Source organism: Aotus nancymaae, unplaced genomic scaffold (genome assembly GCF_030222135.1).
Source record: "Aotus nancymaae isolate 86718 unplaced genomic scaffold, 86718_ANA_hifiasm-v0.15.2.pri h1tg000033l, whole genome shotgun sequence".
NCBI lineage: Eukaryota > Metazoa > Chordata > Mammalia > Primates > Aotidae > Aotus > Aotus nancymaae.
In genome coordinates, this window is record NW_026988447.1 from 52,596,055 (window position 1) to 52,618,162 (window position 22,108).

The 22,108-nt window shown below is 35.8% G+C and overlaps 1 protein-coding gene across 22 annotated transcripts in view; it reads right to left on the reverse strand.

The window, feature by feature from the left end:
• ANK2 (ankyrin 2) overlaps nt 1–22,108 on the reverse strand; it is a 678,679-nt gene that overhangs the window by 473,256 nt on the left and 183,315 nt on the right. For 21 of the 22 annotated variants that reach the window (XM_064383979.1, XM_064383978.1, XM_064383974.1 and 18 more), the window contains exon 2: nt 16,244–16,303. The exons of the other annotated variant lie outside the window; for it this stretch is intronic. In XM_064383979.1, the coding sequence (XP_064240049.1) occupies nt 16,244–16,264 (21 nt within the window). In that variant the 5' untranslated portion in view covers nt 16,265–16,303. The remainder of the gene's footprint in view (nt 1–16,243; nt 16,304–22,108) is intronic. 22 annotated transcript variants of the gene reach the window in all.

Below are 22,108 nucleotides of genomic sequence, written 5' to 3' on the forward strand. Positions count from 1 at the left end.
TTTCTACTTAACTTTGTGTCAGATTATATAACAGCAAAAAACCTAAAGAGACCTAATGCAGAAAGTATTTATCATAAGAAAATAATACACAGAATTGTCCGGGCATGGTGGCTCACATCTATAATTCCAGCACTTTGGGAAGCCAAGGCAGGAGGATTGCTTGAGCTCAGGAATTCGAGACCAGCCTGGGCAACATGGCAAAGCCCTGTCTCTTCAAAAAATACAAAACTTAGCTGGGCGTGGCATATGCCTCTAGTCCTAGCTACTTGGAAGGCCGAGATGAGAGGATACTTTGAGCCGAGGTTGCACTACTGCACTCCAGCCTGGGCAATATGGCAAAACCCTGTCTCAAAAAAAGAAAAAAAAGAAAGAAAGAAAATGAAAATAATATATGAAATTATTTATTTGGACTAATCACTATTAAAAACACTGATAACATGATGTGTTTAAATAAATAAAATTCCCTAAATATTTTACCAGAGATCCATGAGCTATACAACAGCTTCAATTTAGGGTTAACTTTAAATGTAAAATTTAACTATTTTCTATTTGGCATTCAAAGCAATAATAGTGGGAGGTGAGGCAGAAGAGCACATCCTTCATCCTCAAGTACATATGTGCACAATATGGTATAGTGAATATGAGGGTTCAACTAAATAAGAATAGAACAGACCATCCTTGATAGCAGTATGAAATACACACTATACAAGAAAGGTAAGCAAATAAATGACTTATTTATGCTGAACTGCACACTTTTTATAACTAATATGGTAAATGCTGTGGAAATCCAAGAGAATTTAAAATATTAGTGTTCAATTTATATTATTTATAAGTAAAAGTAAAGCATATGTTTAAGCAATCAAAGAACCTTAAAGACTTTTGTACTTAGTTCAAATTTTTAAAACAGAAATAGAATACATTTTGTCTCTTTAGTGTTACATTGTACATCATCTGATATACGTATAATATTGTGGAAACGTTATTTCTTACGTGAGTTTTTGATTGGAAACGCATTTATTTTGGCTATAGGAAGGCAGTATATACTGACATTTCCCACTCCCATGTCATGAGATCACGTCTCTCCCTGAAACCATCTCAGTAGTTGTTGCCAGCACACAACATATTTTATAAATATTGGTAAAAAGAAGAATGAGCTGAGTCTTCTTAAATATTACAAATGCAGATTGACTTTGTGTCTTATAAAGGGTTGGTGAATATTACATGCCATATAAATCAGAGGCAATATAGAGTGGTAAAAAAGAGTCTGGGCTTAGAGGGAGAGACACGAGTTCTAGACCTAATTTTGCCAGTAACTGGAGAGAGGAAGAACTCTGACTCCTACAGTACTTAAAATAATATCATTGGACCAAATGATCTGAAAAGGCTCTTCCCAGGAAATCTAAAATTCTATAATGTTATTATTCAACTCTAAATGTAATAAATTATTATTGAACTCTAAATATAATAAATTATTAATAGCTGTGAGAAGAAAAGCTATAGTTAGGCTGACAGACTGATTAATCAAAGTGATATTTATTCTTGCATTAAGATGTTGTTCCATCTTCATTAATGGGAGACATAAAGCGCTTAAAGATTGCTTTTGTATTTCTCAACTGGAACTTTAGTTTGGCCACACTTTGCTACATTTGCAAACATTAGCAAAACATTTAGTAAAATTAAAGCAAAGAAGTGATTATTTTCTATGACAGGAGTTTGAATAAAATGCTGGTTTATGAATTTTCTACTTGTTAGTTTTCGTTAAGGAAAATAAATGTGGTAATATGCTTATTTCATTTGTCTTAGAAAAATAAAGAGAATATTGAAAGTTCTATGTATCTCACACTGTTAATACTTAGGCACATTAAAAATAAATACACATGAAAATTAGTATATTCATTAATTATATTCAATTGACCTTCATAAAATAAACTAATTGTTTTATTTCCTTACCTGACAGGTTGAACTTCAACCGACATTAATGACCATCAATGAGTGAGTTTCTATAGAGTTTTTAATTTAAAACAACGCTTGTTTTTATATACCTTAAAAACACAGTTAACATTTACCAATAAAAATAACTGTGATAAAGAGATAAAAGCTGAGTAATGCTAAATTATAAAATAATAAATTGCTTTAATGCTATACTCTGCTCCACATAACTGCTACAAGCCTTCACTATCACCTGCAAATCCATCTAATACAAAAGATGCTATTGCCAATTGTCAATATGGAGCTAAGTTTGGGAGACAATATTAATATGCACATTCTAGTATACTAAGAAATTTCTTCTAAGCTGAGGAAAGTTCTACTTTAGTCAGGCCTAAAAGGGTATTTGCATATGGAAAATGATAAATAAATCTTTATTAACTAAAAAGTGAAAGAAAATAAAAATTCCATAGAAAGCAGAAGTAATGGGGGGGTCAATTAAAGCAGAGCATATTACCACCCCTGATTAGCTATATATAAACTCAAACAATTATGCAGGTATAATCAGATGCAAACATGAATTCCAAGTTCCAGAAGTAGCCAAGTAAACAACAGCCCAGCAAACAAACAAGTGGGAATTTAGAAAAACAAACTGTCATGGAAAATCTTCAACAAATTTTCAAAAACAGAAAGCAAATAGCATGAAAATCAAAGGATACAAAAAATCATTTGCAATCCAAAACTCTTCATTCTGTGGATATGCCAAATAACATTCAAAACACTTAAGAAGACAGCAGATTGTGTCATTAATATTACTGCCATGCTTTTTAGTTTTATTTGTTACAGTGTGGCATCATTCTCCTCTCTATTCTTCAAACAGGAAAAATAATATTCACTCAGTCAACAAACGCAGCACCATGGTGAAGGCGATCATAGAAAACTAGCGTCTGGAGTTGGATGTTTCCGCCACGTCTCCCCGCTACTGTCAAATAGCTTACATTCAGAGTGAGAGTAGGTGCCACAAATCTGGGAAGGTGATCTGATCATCTTTTTTTTTCACTAAATGAAAACTTGTTGATCCTACTTATGTTTTTTCGGGTGCTTTCATAACCTGAATTATTTATGCAAGGATGGCAAATGCATCAAGTTATCTTCATTCCACCCTCCCTGAGCCTGGGCAGACCTCAACCACCACCTCAGGAGCATGCTAGTCCCCTGAGCTTGGCTGAGCTCAGAGCCCTTCTCAAGACTTTTCCAGGCAGCTTTCCCAATAAATCAGATGGGCTGTGTAATAAAACCCATTTACCTTTTGAATAGGTGACTACTCAGAAGACTGCTTTGACTAAAATCATAAATAAAGAACGGACAGGTAAAGCAGAGTCAGAGAAGAAAGATGTTGATAGTGCCAGTCCAAGCAAGGGAAGCAATGAGCAGGCCCCAAATCTCCAGCGCTCCAATCCTGGTAGCCAGATAATCTTTTTCATGCAGGTAATGCTTTGAGATACGAGTCTGATACCATTAACAATCAAATTATTTCATTGTTTCCCCTTCTTCTGGTCTCATGCTTATGTGAAAACCTCTTGGTTAATATTTTGTTCCCACATAATTTTATTGACCCATAAAGTCAGAACATCACATTCATTTGGCACAACTATTCAAATTTTATGTGACAATACATTGAAAGTCCATTTTATACATCACTTCCTGTGAGGTTACTTAATGTGAAATCACCCCTATGAGATGGCTCTCCTCTTAGTGCACTGACAAACTTAGTTTCTGAGACTACAGAGTAAGGATTCAATGGTGAACCATGATAAATCCCCAAGACGTGTGTCATCTAACAGTATATCTTAATAATCAAACAGTTGAGATTTATTGTCAATGTCACTTCTTTCTCTTTAGACTTTCAACATGTAACACATGGAATAAAGGTCCCGCATGATCTGACCTCCACCTTTTCTTCTTTCTAATTTTACCTCCAGTGTAGTCCTACAGTTCGTATCAGCAGCAGGAATTCCACTCATAACAGTGTTGGTGGTGGAGGATAAGTATATTGCTTCAGGACATCAAATCTCCAGTTATAAAGCAAAATCTCAAATAGGAGAATAAGCAACAACATTGGAAGTTGGGAGCATCAAAAGCCTGTAGAATTGACCAGGATGTAATATGAAAAGGAATGCATTTTAGATTCAAGACAGTTATCCATAAAGAGTCTGTTAGAAGCTCTTTTTTGTGGTACTTGTCGCTTTAGCAGAAATTTGGTAGCATAAAGTAGTTGTGTGGTTCTTGGATACCACAGCTCAAACCTATCTTTTCCACAAACCCTGAGGTCTAGCTACCCAGAATGACTTGGTGCTCTGGAATTTGCATGTTTCACACATCCCCCTACCTTTGCACATGCTCTTCCTCATTTCCAGAATATCCACTGGTCTTTATTCAAGCTGTACCTCTCTGTTCCCTTAGCATTTATGGCACTGGAATTTAAGTTGTCCCTATATATTTTATTTATGAATCTAAGTTCCTTAAAATCAGGGCCCTATTTAAGACATCTTAATGCCACTGAAGTACCTACCACAGTATTTTGTATATATATATATATATATAATAAAAAGATATATAATTTGATCATTGAATTGCTTATTAAAATACATTGAATAGAAAATCCTGATGCTATTATACTAGTTGAAGATATTCTCATAAATCCTTATTTATTCATTTATCTGACAAATGTGTATCAGAGTTTTGGGGTTTTGTTTGCTTTTCACTTTTTCAACCTGTCCAATCTTGTGCTAGGAACGGGAGATATGAAAGTGACTCAATCCCAGCCAATAAGGAGAATGAGGTCTTGGTAGAAAGTTGTCAAGTTGTCACTTTTACTCACAGTAACATCACTATCCAAACTGCTACTAAATATACAGACTACAAATGTTTCATTGAAATACATAATATTTAATAAGTTAAAGGCAGGAATTTTATTTATGCATTGATTATTCAAGTTTTTACAGATCAGTTTCCTCTGCTTCATAACTGTAGTTTAGGTATAGAATTGTGATGCACATTAAAGGTGATTTTGGTTAATAACCCCACGTTCTCCTATTTTCTGTCATGGAGGCTCACAGTCCTGCTCAGTTGCTATGGTATAGTCCATTTAGTGCGGTAACTTTCAATAACTGAAAAAGGCAGGTTTTTATTGCTTATATCCATAGACTATTAGGCTTAATATTAGCCCACTTCTTCATCAGAACCATGTCAGAACACAAAAATCCTACAGATTCATGTGACTAGTTTAATAATTCAGGAATTGTAACATTCAAAACTCACAAGTAAACAGTGCTATTTGAGCTATAAAACAAATATATTTTTACTGGATAGTTTAACAATAACTTTTTATCTTAATGAAACTCACACATCAGCTTTTCTCAATGCAGCATCTAAATATCGATAATATCTGACAATTAAAAACACTAAAGAGTTACACAGGAATGGAAAAATGTTTGCATATATTAATCTTTTATGTTCCGTGTATAAAATTCCGTGATAATAGGCAACTGTTACAGTAAGTATATACTGTATAATAATTATACTAAGCAAATTCATGTGCCCAGAAACAAAATTGCAAAGCCTCAATAATGAAAGCAAATGCAAGATTAAATCCTAAAATAAACTGAAGAAAAAATTTGTTATTTATTTATTCATTTATTTTTGAAACAGAATCTCACTCTGTTGCCCAGTCTGGAGTGCAGTGGTGCAATCTCCACTCACTGCAGCCTCATCCTTCCAAGCTCAAGGGTTCCTCCCACCTCAGCCTTCCAAGTAGCTGGGACTACAGGTGTATGCCACTATGCCCGGCTAATCATTTTGTATATTTTTTGTAGAGACAGGGATTCACCTCATTGCCCAGGCTGATGTTGAACTCCTAGACTCAAGCAATCCACCCAACTCAACCTCCCAAAGTGTTGGGACTAAATGTGCCCAGCCAAATGTAAAAATAATTCATACTATCTTGCTACCAGTCTTTAAAATTTAAAATAGAGCCCATTTTATATTTTTCCTTGAAATTTATCCTTTAATAAAAGTCTATTTAAAGTCTTACTTTTCTGTTGGGTCTCATGTTCTTGGTAAAGTGGTCTTTAGATCAAGTTTGATGTACACAAATACCATTTATCTATCTATCCCAGTACATTTGCTGAGCTCCTATCATGAACTTTGAGTCCCTGAGGATCTCAACATTAAGAAGGTTCCTGCTGTAGAAAATATGTAAGCTGTATAAAGAACAATAACAACTAGGAAAGGCATGAAATCTAATTTCTGTAACTCAATTCAATTCAATAGAACTCATAGCCTTATTATCTGGGGGAAAGCAGAACATATAGGCCCTAATTTTAGTCATAAACTTTAGTCTAGATGTATTTTCTAGTAATTATTGAGAAGAAAGTGGGGACTTCATGGGGACTCAGCCCCAGAAGCAGCCGTCACTTGCCATTATATCAGACTCTGCTGTATTAAGCTTTCCAAAAATAGAATTCACATCTTCAATTCACGTATTCCCTCAGGTATCCCCAACAGACTTTTCCCCCAACAGACAAACATTATGTTCTTACCTTTGACAATCATTTCAACTGTGATACAAGATACTGATTCTAAAAAATCAGGGGTAGTATCAGCTCTTTCCAGGCCCGTCTAGCTTTAAATTTTAGGAAACAGTAGGTGTCACTTTTTCCCAGTGTGAAGCCACATGGTCTGGGTCCTTTTTCTCTCTCAGATCACAGAAAGAAAAGTAAGCAAATAGGGGAAAAACCAGATTCTAGTTCACTTTTTTTTTTTTTTTTTTTTTTTTTTTTTTGAGATGGAGTCTTGCTCTGTTACCCAGGCTAGAGTGCAGTGGCACCATCTCAGCTCACTGCAACCTCCAACTCTGGGTTCAAGTGATAAGCCCACCTTGGCCTCCCAAAGTGCTGGGATTATAGGCGTGAACCACCACGCCTGACCAGATTTTAGTTCACTTTAGATACCATATCCAATCACACCTAATTTTACCCTACGTCAATTTTGTAAATGACTGATATAATAACAGTAACACAAATGGGCATTTCATTATAATCTTCATGTAAAACAATTTACATTTGGATACATAGATGTATCTAAGATGTATTTAGATATATAAGTTACAGTTTGATGTCATGATTAAAAGCATGAGTTTTGGAGTCAGACGGGTGGATTTGAAGTCTAGTTGAACCACCACTGATGTGACCCAAACAAGTTACAGAAACCCCAGTTTCTACTTTCACAAAATAAGGATAATAAAAATCTACCTAAAAAAAATGAAAAAGTCTATCTCAAAGGGTGATGTGCCTGAGTTCCTTAGTAGGAAGTAAGCATTATAGATGTTACTGCTATTCAACAAAATATTCCCATTAAAAAAAGAAAGGATACATATCCATGAAAAGTTCTCTAATATTAAAAAATATATATAGAAAAAATATTTCAAAGATGCTGTATTTCTCTAAATTCCATGGCAAATTGACTCATTTTTATAAGGTTTGGATCTCTTTCAAACTATAGTCCATGCAGTATGTAATAACTTCTCTCTGACTTCCACATAGGGCTTTCAAGTTACTAAACAAAAAAATGGGTACATCTGTACAACTTTATGATACATATCTAACACGTTTATAGATGAGGCAATCTGTAAACTTGTACAGATGAGGGAAATATAAAATATAAAGAGATTCTTTGAACCATTCAGACAATTCAAGGTATTAAACGCACATAGAAACTCCAAAACTTAACTGAGCAAAATTCAAGAACATATAGCTTCGTCCAGGCACAGTAGCTCATGCCTGTGATCCCAGCACTTTGGGAGGCCAAAGCAGGTAGATCACGAGGGAGATTTCAAGACCAGCCTGGCCAACATGGTGAAACTCCACCTCTACTGAAAATAGAAACATTAGCCAGGCATGGAGGCAGGCGCCTGTAATCCCAGCTACTCAGGAGGCTTAGGCAGGAGAATTGCTTGAACCTGGGAGGTTGAGGTTGCAGCCAAGATCACACCGTTGCACTCCAGCCTGGGTGACAGACCAAGACTCCGTCTCGAGGGGTGTTGGGAGGAAGAACATATAGTTTCAAAATGTATTATTCAAAAATTAATCCTGATCAGAAACACAGTATTAAGAAAGTTTAGAATAAGTAAAAGTACAAAGTAAAATCAACTGTTTTAACATAAAAATATACTGCGTACAGAAGGTTGAGGTGGTAGGATCGCTAGAGCCCAGGAGTTTGAGGCGAGCCTAGGAAACACAGAGAGACTGATAATATTGACTCTACACGTTCAACAGGGAAAATAGCTATACTAGTCAAAATCCTTTACAACAAGCTTCATTTTGCCATAAAACTCTACATTACAGAAAGGTAATTAAGTACCCATTACTGGCCATTTATATAAATTTTAATATTCAAGTAATGTTTAATATAGTACTATGCTATAGATGGTTAGAATGGGATTGATTCCAGCAACAACAGATACGAAGAACTTTGTACTCTATCGCCTGAGCTCATATGAATTATTTTACTGTTACATAGGCATCCTGAGCCTGTGTGGTGTACTTTGTTCTAATCATTGATATATTATACCATAAAATTGTAAATTTGGAAAAACCCTTAGAGACTTCATGGGATTTTCAGTCTAGTACTTTCCCCACCCCACCAACATTCATTGCATCACGCTCTCCTAGATGTTGTCATTTCTAGAATCTGGAAATTACTTTTTAATATTTATTTATTTATTTTAGAGACATGGTCTCACTATGTTGCCCAGGCTGGACTTGAACTCCTGGGATCTAGCTATCCTCCCACCTCAGCCTTTCAGGTAGCTGGGACTAGAATTTGGAAATTATTTAATTTACAAATGCATATCTCTACTTCACTCTGGTCACATAGCTGACTTCCTCCTAATAATACCAAAATAAATTAGGCTGCTCACAAGTTTGGTCTTCTAGAAACCATAGTATGGGCTATCTTCTATCCAGCTCTCATAATTGTGTGATATTTTCCACATTTACTTATCTAGGAATATATATTTTTATTTTGGGATTCCCCACTTAAAAGAAAAATACTTTTTATGGGAGAAAATGGGAACTATGGGAAAATCATAATATATACTGCCCCTTATCCCACTCAAAAAATGGCAACTAGGTAGTTTTTCTTAAATTCGATATTATACGAGTGAAATTTTGCTTGGAGATTTTGAAGAAGGGAATAAATGGTTTCTAAAGCAGTCAGTTTTATCAGGATATCAGGGTTTGGTCATCTTTTCATAGCAAATAAGAATGTCTGGAAACAACTGGCCCACATAACTGGTTTCTCCTTTTATCCAATCTTTGTCACTTAAAAAATATTCATCAGAAAGGGGAAAATTTGTTTTGAACTGCACTTCTTGTCCCTAAAGTGCCACATCATTTTTTAACAACAAAGAAGACATAATTATTAGCACAATAATCAAATAGATGTACTTTTAGCTAACTCATTTTAAAAACTTAAACTATTTTTCTAGCTAACTCAAATAACTCTCTAAATATTTGAGGTACATATCTTTTTTCTTTTTTTTATCTGAATGACCTGACAAAATATATCATATAGAGCAACTTTCACTTCTCCCTAGTGTCAATGACAACATAATAAGGAAAAACATAGCAACAGAGTTTGTTTAAAAATAGATTGATAATGGCAGCCAGGTGTGGTGGCATGCACCTGTAGTCCCAGCTATTCGACAGGCTGAAGAGGGAGGATCTCTTGAGCCCAGAAGTTCAAGTCCAGCTTGGGCAATGTAGTGAGATATATCATCTCTTTATTACAAAAAAAAGAAAGAAAGAAAATGGCAAATAATAAAAGTCTTCAAATTATAAACCAAATGGTTTGAGCTTCTGCAAATTATGATAAATTATTTTGGGAGCAAAAATGGGTATTAAAAACTTTTTAAAAGAAGGCTAAACATAGAATTCTCTTTCAACATTTTTTAAACATTGCCTTTAACATCTCTTAATAGTTGTCTTCCAAATATTATTCTCTTTCTAAGGTAAAAAAAGACAAAAGATAATTAGTTCCTCTGGAAGTCTCTGTGTTTTCCTGATTGTACTGAGCAGAAATATGCATATCTGCAGATCTGCCAAGTGCAACCCATTTTGCTGGAGAATTCCCAGTTCCTTTTATCCGTCTGCAGAATCGCACTTTCTCCTCTGCTGGCTGCCATAGACCCCCTTTACAGATATTAGGTTTAGATGTGCAATGAAACACACAACTGTTCTGTTTAAGTTTTACAATAATGAATACTTCAGTACCCCTTTTTTATAAGTATTTCTCTTTAGAGCAGCTCTCAGTAACTGGAGTTCACCATTCCCTGTGCAACTGAATAAAGCTTTTCTGTGATAGGTCCTTCCTATAAGATTTGCAACCCTTACCATTATTTAAAGAACTCGAAAGCACTTCTAAAAGCAGTAAGCATTTTACAGTATTTTCTTTGCACCACTGAACAGCCCCAGCTGATGAAAGCGAAATGAAGAGGGCCAGATTCATGCTGAGGACGGCATGATCCTTTCTGTGAGATCAGTATTTTCAGATTTACTTCACTGATTTGGCTAAGATCCTGTTTCTTTAGATGTTTTGCCTTTAAGCATGTAAACGCAGACATTGGAGAGCACTGTGATTCATATAAGTTTGTGGAAAAAAAAGTCTGTACCATTTGCCCAAGAAAAATATGCTTATTCTATTATTTGTTTGTTTGCAAAATTTTAAACACTAAAGAATAAGGTTGATAATAATTGATACAAACGGTACTGTTGTACCCTTAATTAATTCTATGACCATCACAGTAACTATAATAAAGAATTACTAGCATTTCTAGAATTACAATTAATGTGTATGAATTAAATGGAGAAATTGTGGGAAAGGAAGAAAAAAAATATTTGCTTTGAAAAAAGCAAATAATGAATGAACTCATTAGAACTTTGTTCACTTTTATCAGATATCAATACCTTCTACACAGTCTCTGCTATACACAGACTGACCACAAAATCCTTATTTGGTTCCAGGTAGGGTACAGAAACACTCATCATAGAATGAATACTTTTTCCCCAAAATTCTTTCAGAAAAATCCATGGTACTTCCATTTATTTTCATTTTCATCTTTTTTCATACAAGGACAGAAAAAAGTTTTAATGTAGATTATGAACCATTTTAGCCCAAAACAAAACATAACAAAACAAAAAAAATAGTAGGAAACAAAAGATAATTATTTTCTCTGGTCACAAGAACTGCATATAAAGTACAGTTAACAGTAATATAAGGATAATCTATCTATTAAATTTAGATGAGACAGAGACTAGAAAGCTCCCATTTGATTTGATCATTAGAAACACTTAATAAATGGATTACAATGAACAAACCTAACTCTATCATTACTCCCAATTTTATATATTCTTCAGGAAAAAGAATTCCAGAAAATACAAAGCTTCAGATATCTAAATTTAAGCAAATTATGTTACAATTATTGACCAGAACAAAGGGTAACTTTTCCATCACTTCAGGAAATGGCTCAAAGATTACACCTAATTTACACAAGCAGATGGGAAATTAACACCACTGAAGTATACAAAAGATTTTTGGCATCACATGCAAACAGAAATGTACACTTATCAATAATCATGTTAATGAAAGTATTCTATTCCCCAGTATCTAAAAAGTTTAGCCTTCACTATTTTCTTCCAGTTATCCCAGTGGTCCTCCTAGGCCTTGAAAACAACTTTTAAAAACTTGAGACAAAATTTTATATCTGGTCCATATGATTTCGTATTTAACCATTTTAATTATTTTCATTTCCTTTTGTGACTTGCTTCTGTATAACTAGAACAAGATTTCATGTGCCGATAGATACAGATCTTAATGGGTGATTCAGGGATATACAACAGAATAGAAGATGGCAGGGACGCAGGCCAGACTGAGCTGCTTCACCTTCAGTAGTAAATGAATTTTGAAATGACAAGGCCCCCCAACCCCAATCAATAAGCCAGACTTCCAAAGTCAGGACACCACCGGGAGTCCTCAGCTAGCCAGAGACCTTCCCATCCAACCTCAATATTAACAGCTTTTGGTGGCATAGGTACAGAGGCCCAAGTCCCGCAGAGACAGTACTATAGTCATTATGGTATTTAGAGGGAAGATTGTGAGGAAGTGACTGAAGAGGAAGCAGCTTCTAAAGACAGAAACTTTCACTGGACTCTCACAGCCACTTTTTTCTCAGAGAGCCATTGGAGGTATTTGACTTGAGAAGCACTTTTGATTTTGAAGACCAGCCCTTTTCTTGCTATGTCTCTCACAGTTTTGAACTTGCTTCCCAGTCTTAACTATGTCTTATCCTAGCTGTCTGTTTGTTGGGTCTGACTTTACCAGCCCATTTTGGCCTTAAAATAAAATGATCTGGATCTGAATTTTGGCTCTGCCACATTTGCTGGTGATTTGTTGTATGCGTTTGACAAGCTACTTAACCTGTATGAGCCTCCATTTCATCAAATACAAAACCAAGTTTATAATATCCGCCTCATTGCACTGCTATGACTTTTAACAGCAACTCAAGTTAAACTGTCCTCTTTAATTTGTCTTTATAACTCTGTTACCAAGTTCTTCATACTCCAATTTAGCCCTCTTTTAACCATTTCTTGTACTGGCTTTTCTACCTTATCAGGATCTACTTTCCAACATAAAAGTGTGGTTTTTCTTAAAAACTTCAATTCCAACTTTATGGATGTTTTCAGCCCTAGAAAAAGTCATGCCCTAATGGAAAAGCAACATTGGTAACTCATACTACATGCCTTCATGGCTGCGCAAGACCAAGGCAGTTAATCCTCCCTGCCACAGTCGTATGTCTGTCCTTCGAGGATAATGAAGAACAGTTCTACTCATGAGCTTAGTGAAGGGTTCCACATTTATGAACTTTGGTAATCCTGATCAGCAAAATTAAGTAAAAGGAGTGCTTGGCTTTTCAAATCCCAGATTTGTAATATATTCAGTCGTGGGTTTTTTTGATCTTTTTTGGTAAAATTAGTATCTATATCACTAAAATTATCAATGATAAGAATTTATGCTTTAGGTTAAAGTAGATTCTAACCTATTTTAATTGTAAAGAAAAACATTATCCTCAAACCACAGTTAATTTATCTTAAGAACTACATATTTTGATGAAATGCAATATAGCTGTGATCACCTAGAATTGTTCTTTTCAAACAATGTTCCGTGGAGCCACCAGATTCAATGAGGATGTCTCAGGGGAACTTCCTGAATGTGGGATGAAGAGGAGGGGAAAGAAAAGGGATGAGTGGGTGTGTTCCCCCATGTCCACTGCAATCAGAATAGTTCTCTTTGTTAACGCCAGATTTTTTTTTTCAAAATGGCTTTGCAGCTAAAAAGAAAAATTTTAAGTACCTGAACTAAAAGATTCCTTCAGTCTTATAAAGATCCCTATGCTCTCAAGTAAACACTCCCAAAAGTCAAATAGGAAGCAGAAATTTAGAGTTTCTAGTGAAATGGACATATTAACCTTCTTATAATTCAAAGTCAGCAAACTGAAGTCTTCCATCTTCAGGGCCTGTTTAACACTTTCAGTCTAAATCTACTGCCCAGAGAATGCTTAGCAGAGCAGAAAGAATGTGCCAGCCCAAGGACACCTGGGTAAGGACAGCAGGCTCTCTTCAGTCATGGCAAACAGGACATACATTTTGGAGTGTTAAAGTAATCCTTTCTTCAAGGTCAAAAAGTGTTCCTAAATTTTGCCATGAAAATGCTGTCATTAGGGCACACACACCAAAACTGAGGACCTAAGAAGAGAAGAGTCGAATCTTTCTTAGACCTTCCCTCAAAACAGATTATACCTGATTTCTGATTTTTAGAAAGTAATACTCATGTACATAACACACATAAATTTTAGGAATTTGAAGATACTACAAATTCTCAGTCATTAATACTTACCTAGTCTAATATTGACCTCTCTTTCTTTCTCTCTCTTTCTCCACAAACAATATTTCAATCCTTGCTCTTTTCCTCAAATCCTCACTAACAACTCTGGCCACATCTTTTTCACAGAGAAAACAAATTTTTCTTGATACTTCCTTCAATTTTCCCTACCAAATCTACAAAGCTATCCGTATCTGTATGTGTCCTACAGAGACTGCCTTAGCTGTCTTGATGTGCGTGTCGTCCTTCCCACTAGCTATGGGTAATCTCTATTCCTAGACCACCTCCTCCATCACGTCCTTCCTTTTCAGAAACCCATACCTTCAGTCTCTCTCCTTCTTCACTGTTCCCATTAAAATAAACATGTTCAAGACTTTGTCTCATCCCAACTTCCCTATCCAGACGCTGGACTCTCTGCACTTTTATTTCCTGACAAAATTCTCAAAGAGCTATCTTTTTTGCTAACTCCATTCCCTTATTTACTCCTCAAACCACTCTGGCCTGGTTTCTGCCCCCGTTTCTCAACCAAAACTTCCCTTGCCAAAGTTACTGAGTACATTTACATGTAAAACTCCAGTTGGTTTGCTGATGTGTTCATCTTCGTTGACCCGTCAGCAACATTTGACACTCACTACCAAATCATCATTCTTCCCTTCTTTGTCCAGAACTGGAATTGGTTCTCCTTTATCATACTATAATCTCTGATCTTTCCTCTGAGCTTCTAAGATGCATCTATCCAACTTCCACGTAGCTTTTTATACCTAGAAGTTTCACTGGCACCTCAAAGGAAGCAAAATGTATTGGAATGTATTTATATAATACTAATTATATAATAAAGCAGAGTAATATCCACCCTTCTAAAAATAGCCCAAACTGGCCGGGCACAGTAACTCATGCCTATAATCCCAGCACTGTGGGAGGCTGAGATGGGCAGATCATTTGAGCTCAGAAGCTCAAGATCAGCCTGGCAACATAGTCAGAACCCATCTCTACAAAAAATTTAAAAATTAGCCGGGCACAGTGGTGCATGCCTGTCCTTCCAGCTCTCAGCAGGCTGTGGTGGGAGGCTCACTTGAGCCTAGGAGGTGGAGTCTGCAGTGAGCCATGATTGTGCCACTGCACTCCAACCTGGGTGGACAGAGGGAGACCCTGTCTCAAAAAACAAAACAAAAAGAAAAAGAAAATAGCCCAAACTGATTAATGCCATATCATTATCAACATTAATAAAATTGTCTAATTCTCATTTAACATTCAAAAGAATAGCCACAAAGTATAGAAAATTTATGTTAAATAATTATCACTCAAAGAGGATAAACTTTTTGGTATATTCCCCACTCCTTTTATCTTATCTTTAATAGTATATGACCTGAATTTTGTAAGGCCTTGAGGAAATTTCTAAGCAAAATGAGAAATATTTTAAAAATTGCAATTTTATTAAAAAGTTGATTTCTCCTCTTTTAGTATTCTCACATATCTTCTGTTCTTGGATTAAATTATTAATCTAGTACAAAGGGATCATATATGATTTATTGCATCTGAAACACCATGGATCTTTGCATGATTGTCAATGTTAATGGTATCATACAACTAATATAATAGTTCACCATGTAATTGTTTCCTCTGTAACCAAATAAGATGATTTTCACAATATTTCATAGATTCTTTCTAGAAAAGAAACAAATTCTTCTACATGAGATTCATGACTTAAAAATACAAGCGGGTTCCCTCAAATCATGTGTGTGATATAAATAGACTAAGAAGTTTTACATTCTATCATTTAAGTAAAATGATTCCTTCTTCCCTACTTCCCCTTTATTTAAATGTAGAATCTGGAGGATTCTCCACATGGATGCAATCTATTTGAATTATTCACAATCAAATCACTTTATTGACAATCTTATGGCAATCAATTTCATAAGTAATTATGAAGATAATGTTCTGATCACAGAAAACAAATCCTTAAGCTCTTAGGGAAAATAGAGGACTCTGGTGAACAAATCCCAATGTGTTTATTATGTCTATCACATTCAAATTTCTTTCCTCCTCCTCCCTTTTCCCAGCAATGAATATCTTGAGGAAAAGACAATCAATCTGTTTACCTTTTCATTCCCAACTAATACCGATAATAATTCCCTAAACTACAGAAAGAAAAGTTTATTGTACATTACATTTCTTATAAATAAAAAATTGTTAATGCTATAACATCTTTAAATCTGTTTTCATAAAAATTGTTTTTACCATAATAGTACTTAGTTACATTCTAACCTCCATGTCTTTTTATAAGATTCCTTTAAAGTAATATTTAAAATACCAGAAGTACCTTTTGCAACATGGTGGTCATCTGAAATATCAATTCTTCATGTCTCTTTTCATTACTTACCTAAAAGAATAAAAAAGAGGAAATATTAGAAGTTTGAAATCATTTCAACTGATTATTAAAAAGTTTCTATATTTCAAATCAAAATAAGCTCGTAGCAGGTGCTGACATAATTCTTCATTTTAAAAAGTTACTATTATAAATGCAAAAGAGCAAAGCAAAAATATTTGAACATTTCAAGAGTTCAGTAAAGTAGGCAAAACAGAATGTAATAAAAGATTAAAAATAGCCTATTAATATGTAAGAGAAATAGATTTTTTTAAATATGAGAATGTCCACCCAATCATAAGTAGATTCATAAGAATCTTGAGATTATGTTTATTTTCAGAGTCTGTCTAAATGCATGAAAAAGCACTGACTGAAGTTGCTGACCAAAGAGTATTAAATTGGATAAGCATTCCCTACCTAACAGTCAATGACAAAAACTAAGAAACGAGAGATGAGTGTGGCCTTTTCCTTCTTCTTCCTTTCATAACTGCCATTTGTTAAACATCTACAATATATCAGAAGCTACACTAGCCATCTCATATATAGTATCTAATTATCCTTCATGACATGTCGTAAAATAAGAATTACTAGGTCTCCTTTACAGGTAAGAAAAACTAAACATGGTGAAGTTTACATGACTTGACCAGCATTGTAAATGCCGGAGCCAGGATATATCCATCTGTAAAGTCTTCTTTATTACATTTTTGCTGCTTCCTTTCAAAAGATTTGGTTTATTTACATGTTACATAATATCAAGAAACTGAACAATTTTTAATGCCAAAGTCTTGTTATATTACATCAGCTTATGCTAACTGCTCACATACTGTATCACAATATATCATACTTTCGTGAGATTTTATTTTACCTCTGGTGTCATTAAGCCAGTAACATATGGCCATGCTTCTATGTTATTTTCTCTTACTCTTCAAAGCATACTGGAACTCTAACAGCCATTCACTGACATTCAAGCCTATGAATGGTAATGAAAACATGAGAGACTCAAATACTAAGTGTAAGAAATGATCCAATGGCTTAAGATCCCTGGACCAATTATAGCAGAATCATTAAGGGTGCTTTTTCAGAAACCTCAGTGTTGAGTCCCACCTCAGTATTATTTTTAAAGACTACACTTTCTACAAACTCTCCAAGATGATCCCTCTGCATATTAAAGTATAGGAAAATAAGGCAAAAATCACTGCCTTATACCAGTGGTTCCTAGACCGGCAGAAAGAGCATCACCTGGAAACTTGTTAGAGATGCAAATTCTCGCCCCGCCGCCTCCACCTTCCAAATGAGAAACTGGGAGTGGGGTACCAAGAACCAGCTCCGTCAGGAGACCCCCACCCAGGCAGGTTGAAGGTATTTGAGAGGCAGACATCCAGATAGAACAACAGAGTGGATCTACCCGGGAGAACCAACAGCCTGAGAGCTAAGAGGCTGACGGCGTTCCAGGCTGAAGGCCCCAGCAGACTTTAATTTACGTATTTAGTTGCTCTTAGACAGGTGATCCTTATTAATACACAGGTGTTCTATATCACTTAAAAATCCATCAAGTAGGCAGCTGTTACCCGCCTACCACTAATTACAAAGTATCCTCCACAAGGGAGCCGTGGGGGCAGGGTAAGCTTAACGTTCCTCAACAGTGCTGCCCAATACTATGTGTTCTAACAAGCCTTCCAGATAATTTTGATGCAGTTGAAAGTTTGAAAACCATAGCCCAATGTGAAACAATTCCTGGATTTTCTTGTCCAGAGGGTTTTCATTCTCTCACTTGTGAACTATTTAGAGCTATTATAGATGGAGTCAAGGAAATGTCATTCTTCAGTTTCCCAGGAGGCTGAACTCCCAGGAATAGTCACAGTTTCTCTTTCTTCCCCTTATCTTACTTGATCTACTCTATGTCCAGATTAAAAGATTATAGTTTCAACAGATGTGGTGTCCACATTCACCTAAACCTTAAGAGGAGCTATTAAAATTATATACAGGTATTGAGACACTGAAATCACAACCACCATTTTTTAACTCGCTTGGAATTGTCTATGTAACAACAGTTATCAGAGAGCTAGCATAATACTTCTCCGAAAAAATTCACATAGTTCATTTTGCATGTGGTGAACAATCTTCTCTGTACCTTAGTACAAATTTAGAAAGGACATTTAAGCATCCATAAGACCTTTCTATGAACAAAGCCAATCAAATTGAAATGAGAAGAACATAGCCTCCAGGTATCAAAAGAATTAAACAAGCTCACAAAAACCTGGCCCACTTAAAGTCCAAGGCATATAGACAATAACATCACGGAATATTCATTGTGGACCAAGTTGCTTTCCAGCTCTTATATTAGTGAATGTGCCAACAGGAACCTGATTCAACATCTCACACAACAATGTAGAACATAGAAAAATCAATGTTGTGCGTCGCATGCTGAGCAAAGTGTTCCATCTGACATTTAGAACTGGCTGCACTCAACCACTTTTAATTTTAGTCCCAATTTCAAGAGGCTGCTAACGAAACAAAAGCTACTTCTTCAAGTCCTTGCTTCCAGCTCCCATTGGGCTGATCTGTAGAGCCTTTGAATGCTCAGCTCCACTGACAGAACACACATTATTTTCTTTTGAGAATGAAAAACCAGTTCCTGGGCTTTTGCATACATGTTTATTCTTCTCCAAGAAACTCAAGAGCAATTTAAGTGCTCTCCTCTTTACTGCGAGTCTGTAACTCTCCTCTCTTAATGATGCAGTGTCTTGTGCTTAGCTCAGTTTAAAATGCACTTTCCTGGCTGCCTTCAGATTCACAATTCAATTTGATTCTCCTGGCCTCTGGCTGTTAAATAGCTTTCCATTGTGAAATACATTACATCTCCTTTTTTAATTCCTCTTTCTTTTTTTTTTTTTTTTCTTTTTTTTGAGACAGGATCTTGCTCTTTCACCCAGGCTGGAGTGCCGTGCACAATCTCAGCTCTGCAACCTCCACCTGCCTGGTCCAAGCGATTCTCCTGCCTCAGCCTCCCGAGTAGCTGGGATTACAGGCATGCCACACCACGCCAGGCTAATTTTTGTATTTTTAGTAGAGACAAGGTTTCATCATGTTGGTCAGGCTAGTCTCGAACTCCTGATCTTGTGATCCACCTGCCAGGCCACTGCACCCAGGCTTTTTCTTCTTTTAAGGCAGAGATTTTGCTTTAAGGTTGCAAAGAAACAACACTGAAAACCATTTGTAACAAATAAAATATTAACTAGACAGATAATTTCAGCATCAGTTTATCCATGTCTCTTTCCTCCCTAAACTTTATTTAAAAACTTCCTATAAAGATGAAGACTCACTAATTTTAACCTAATATTTTTTTCTCCTAACTTTAACAACTACTAAAACACTAAATAATAGATACAGTTGCTTTCCCTCACATTCCGGTCATTTTCGGGAATGTATGTTTCCATTTATACCTTATAGTTATCCAGTCACAACTACTAAAAACCCACATCTGAATAATTGAATGAACAGATGATTGTTGAAATCCCATGGGCTAAATGTGGTCACTCTAATACCTCCCAAAAAAATGACTCCCTACAAAAAGGTATGCAGCGCTAACAGTGTATAAGGCATTATATAGGTGACTTCCATCTAGTTGGAGATGACATAATTAAACCAAAAGAAATAATAATAATAACATAACTTATAGTGTGTTCCCAAGTACCAAGACTTATATTGACTACATACATTATCTCAACTGGTATTCAAAACAACTCCATGAAAACCCTCCTATTATCAACATTCTGTAGACAAGGAAAGAGAGGCTCTTGCCCAACACCATATTGCTAATTGATGGCAGGTATGAAAACCAAATCTCGGCTGAATATGGTGGCTCATGCCTATAAGCACTTTGGGAGGCTGAGGCAGGTGGATCATGAGGTCAGGAGTTTGAGTCCAGCCTGGCCAACATGGTGAAACTCCATCTCTACTAAATACAAAAATTAGCCAGGCATGGTGGCGGGCACCTGTAACCCCAGCTACTCGGGAGGCTGAGGCAGGAGAATCACTTGAAACTGGAAGGTAGAGGTTGCAGTGAGCTGTGATCATGGCACTGCACTCCAGCCTGGGTGACACAGCAAGACCCCATCTCAAAAAAATAAAAGGAAACCAAATCTAGGTTTTCCTGCTTCATAAAGCCTTGGTCTTATCCATAATTGGTTTTATAAAACAAGGCAATGTAAACTAAATGGCATATCAGTGGGTCAGGCATTAAAGGGCTTGGTGGAGGATAATGTTCACAGAGGTGATGAAACTTAAGCTGAGTTTTGACATAATTGAGAGGACAGCATAGAAATGGAAATGGGGGGAAGGAGAAAGACAGAAAGAGGAAAACTTGAAGGAAAGTGTAAGTTGGATTAATAATGGCTTAAGCAAATGTACAAAGCAGGACTTCTCAAGGTAAGTTCAAGAGGCAACAAACAGACCAATTGTCCAGAGTAGGGTTAACATAACAGAAAGATAAAATTTAAAGTGTAGGTTGGGGCTAGATTTTATAGGTATTAAATGTCAAGCTATGCATTTATCGATCTTTATTGATAGATGATGAGTAGTACCTTGGATTTTTAAGTAAGGGAATTATATAATCAAAATGGAACTTTAGGGAGATTCATCTAGCAAGTGGGCAGGCTGGCTTGGATGGGGAAGAAAGGAATAGCCACAGTGGAAACAATACTCTAATAATGAACAAACAGTTAGGAAATTCCACAAGGCTTGATAATTAGATCCCAGCTCCCAAACGCCAAACTTGCATCAGTAATATCCTCTCGGCTTACCGGTGAGCTTCTTTTTTTTCTCTCTAGAGAGGATTAGGACTAATATAAGGGACTCCAGCCACTAGAATGTAAGCTCCACGAGGGAGAGATTGTTTTTTAATGGTGAATCTCTTGCACCTAAAGCAGTGCCTGAAGTAGTATGAAGTAGGCACTCAATAAATATTGAATGAATAAATGAGTGAGCCAAAATACTCCATCATGTAAACGTCTAAATCCATTTATGTTATTTAATGTCTAGGCAGAATAGAGAGAAAGATAAGTGGAAAGACATTCTTTTTTAAATGATAGATTTGGGGGTACATGTGCAGGTTTGTTACATAGATGCATGGTGAGGTTTGGGCTTCTAGTGTGTCCATCACCCAAATAGTGAACATTGTACCCAATAGATAAATGTTAACCCTCTCCTCCTGCTCCCCATCCCCCACTTTCAAAGTCCCCAGTGTCTATCAGGAAATACATTCTCTATGCAGATCATCACTGACCATCTTTGATATAAATCACACCCCCCATATGTGAAGGTTAAATAATGTTTCATCACAACAAAAGCAATATACAGACCATGTTTGGATCCTAATTTGAACAAACCAATTTTTTTAAAAGGCAGGTTTGAGATAATGAAGGAAATATGGATATTAGATATTTGATATTAAATTATCTTAAAAAGGTATAATAATGGCATGGTGGATATGGTTTTTTTTAATGTCTTACTAGCTAGAGGCATAATAAAATATTTGCAGGTAAAATGACACGATATCTGCTGTTCACTTTAAAATACTCCAACAAGACGAAACAAAAAAAAAAATGTGGGGTGGGAGAGAGATGGAACAAAATTAGCAAAATGATGATAAATTTTGAAGCTAACTGGATACATAAGATTCCTTATATTACTCTTCTTACTTTGGCCCATATTTGAAAATTTCCACAAAAGACTTTTTTAAGAGCCTAATGAAATGTGGCCAGTAGGACAAAAACGACATCAAAATTTTAGTCTATACAGAGAGATGACCCCCCAAAATAG